General features: G+C 35.6%; 1 protein-coding gene across 1 annotated transcript; it reads left to right on the forward strand.

The window, feature by feature from the left end:
* The first annotated feature begins 378 nt into the window (after positions 1–378).
* LOC145822078 (uncharacterized) lies at positions 379–852 on the forward strand. The gene is made up of 2 exons (XM_082918666.1): positions 379–625; positions 731–852. Exons 1-2 carry the CDS (start codon positions 379–381, stop codon positions 850–852), a joined length of 369 nt encoding a protein of 122 aa, XP_082774792.1.
* Positions 853–2,816: the final 1,964 nt, after the last annotated feature.

Here is a 2,816-nt window from a genome sequence, read left to right on the forward strand (position 1 = left end):
GAACTGCGGATAAACTAACTAGGCTATATATTCGGGAGGTGGTGCAACTTCATGGCACTCCAGTTTCTATAGTTTCAGATCATGATCCGTTGTTTGTGGCAGAGTTTTAGGAGAGCTTTCAGCATGCTTTGGGTGCTAGGTTAGACCTGAGCATGACTCATCATCCTCAGACAGATGGGCAAACTGAACGGGTAAATCAGATCTTGGAGGATATGTTGAGAGATTGTGTCCTCGATCTTGGTGGTAGTTGGGAAGAACACTTGCCATTGGTAGAGTTTGCTTATAATAATAGCTATCACTCCAGTATCGGGATGACACCTTTTGAGGCTTTGTATAGGAGGCCATGTCGATCACCTGCTTGTTGGATGGAGGTAGGAGATGCCATTGTTAGGGCTAGAGTTGGTGAGAGAGACCACGGAGAAGGTGAACATTATTCGGGAACATATTAAGACTGCACAAAGTCATCAGAAGAGTTACGCTGATAGAAAACGTAAGGGGATTGAGTTGAATGTTGGAGATTTTGTGTTTTTGAAGGTCTCCCCGATGAAGAGTATCATGCAGCTTGGAAAGAAAGGAAAGTTGGCACCTAGATTTGTGGAACCATACGAGATCACTGAGAGGATTGGTAATGTGGCTTACAAATTAGCTCTACCACTTGCTTTAGCTATGATTCACAATGTGTTCCACGTATCTTTATTGTGGAAGTATGTGCAAGACCCTTTCCAAGTAGTATCACCAGAAGTGTTGGAGATTAGTGATGATCTAATGTATGTGGTGCAACCGGTTACTATTCTAAATCGGGATGTAAAGCAGTTGTGGCGTAAGAAAGTGAACTTGATGAAAGTGCAATAGAGCGAGGATGAGAACGATATAACCTGGGAGTTAGAAGATAAAGTTCGGCGTATGCACCCGGAACTTTTTGCTTAGTACTCTCTCCTATCGAATCTCGGAACGAGATTCTTTTGAGGTGTGTATATTATAACGACCCTAATTTTTCGTAAGTCATTATTTATTTTTATTATTATTATTATTATTATTATTATTATTATTATTATTATTATTATTATATTTTTGGCTTTATTAATTGTGTGGTTACATGAGAATTTAATGTGTTATTTTGTTAATTTAATGTGTTAGTTAATTATATATAATTAATTCAAATATTTATATATATATATATATATTTGTATGTATAAAAATAGAAATTATTTACATTGATCTTATATGGAATATTTATATATATTGTATTTATATAATAAAATATAATATAATAAGAAATTAGGTTATTATATATATAATATAATGTTATTAGGTTAGAATGATTATTAGGTAATCAGCAAAGAAAACAAAAGAAAAAGAGGGAGAGCAGCTGTAAGAGAGTGCTCTGAGAGAGAGAGAGAGAGAGAGAGAGAGAGAGATAGATCAATCAAAGAAAAAAAAGGCGGAAGTGCTATGTGTGGCGACTGTGCAAGCCGAGAGGGAAAAGAGGAAAGAGAAGAAGGAAAAAATAAAGATTAGGTTTTTTTTTGGGGCAGTGGCTTTGGTCCAGTTTAAGATCGGACTAGATCGTGCTGTTGGGCCCGTGGGGGCCCACCACGGGTCCCGTTTTGATAATCCGAACCGTTCAATATGTAGAACTCGTCGAGTACTATATGCCTGTAAAAAATCACGTTGATCAGATATTGAAAGCTATATGAACAAAATAGTTTTTTATCAACCGTTAATTTTTTCATCGTCTATTTTTTTTATACAAAACTGATTTGATCACATAACTATTGATATCCGATCAACGTGATTTTTTATAGGCATGTAGTACTCGACGAGTTCTACACATTGAACGGTTCAGATTATCAAAACGGGCTCAAAAAATAGACTCCATGGGCCGAACTGGACGGGTCCAGTCTTGATCTCAACTTGAGACAAGCTGGACCCTTGTTTTGGTGGCTCCATTAGTTCTTTAACTAATTCTTTGATCTTCAAAAAAAAATATTGTGAGTACAAAATCCACTTCCCTTGATTTATATTTAATTCGTTGTTTTTATTTATTTATTTTTATTTATTTGATGTTAGTTTGATTTTGTATTTATATAAAGATGATAAATTGATTTTAATTATTTTGATTAGTTATGTAAGGTTTAGGGTTTTTAGATGATTGATTGATTTTAATTATTTTGTTTAGTTGTGTATGTAAGGTTTAGGGCTTTTAGTTGATTGATTGGTTTTAATTATTTTGATTAGTTGTATATGCCAGGTTTAGGGTTTTTATATGGATTTATTTTATGGTTGTAATCACATTCATGGTTATTTGAAATTAAAATTAATTAGGAACCCATAGATAAATTCCTTATACTCCACCATGACTCCATGGATTGTTATTTTATTTGAGTGTTGGTGAGAAAGAGTGTATAAAAAAAAAGTGAGGATTATGAGATTTATTTGAATGCCTTATGTGGGGGCCGAATATTGGGAGTCGTAAAGAGGCCGAATAGTTGAACTTAGAGAGTTGAGATATAAATAGCATTCGGCTCCGTCTCGCACGTTCAAATCCTTCCCTATTCGGTCAAATGGCTGGTTGCGCAAGGGGCCGAGTGAAAAGCAGTTCGCTATAAAAGAAGCCGAATGGAGAACTGAAGCTGGGCCCAACTTCGAGGCCCAAGAAAGAAAAGATATAAATAGAAAAATATCAGCCAGAAAGAGGTATGTGAGAACCGTTACACTTAACTTAAAATACAAGTAATTCAAAAAGTAGAGACTGACTTGCCCGTCGAAGTGCTAATTCCGGCATCCCCGACCAGAGTGTTTATTCCTTTTTAGGT

The sequence above is a fragment of the Camellia sinensis genome, chromosome 3, assembly GCF_055761805.1.
Source record: "Camellia sinensis isolate YWXY chromosome 3, ASM5576180v1, whole genome shotgun sequence".
In the NCBI taxonomy this organism is placed as follows: Eukaryota; Viridiplantae; Streptophyta; class Magnoliopsida; order Ericales; family Theaceae; genus Camellia; species Camellia sinensis.

Bases quoted from the DNA above. Each gene is read 5' to 3' on its own strand.
- LOC145822078 (XM_082918666.1), top strand. From the start codon at position 379: ATGCCATTGTTAGGGCTAGAGTTGGTGAGAGAGACCACGGAGAAGGTG. The intron at 626-730 runs GTAATGTGGCTT...CTTTCCAAGTAG, and splicing joins CGAGATCACTGAGAGGATTG to TATCACCAGAAGTGTTGGAG.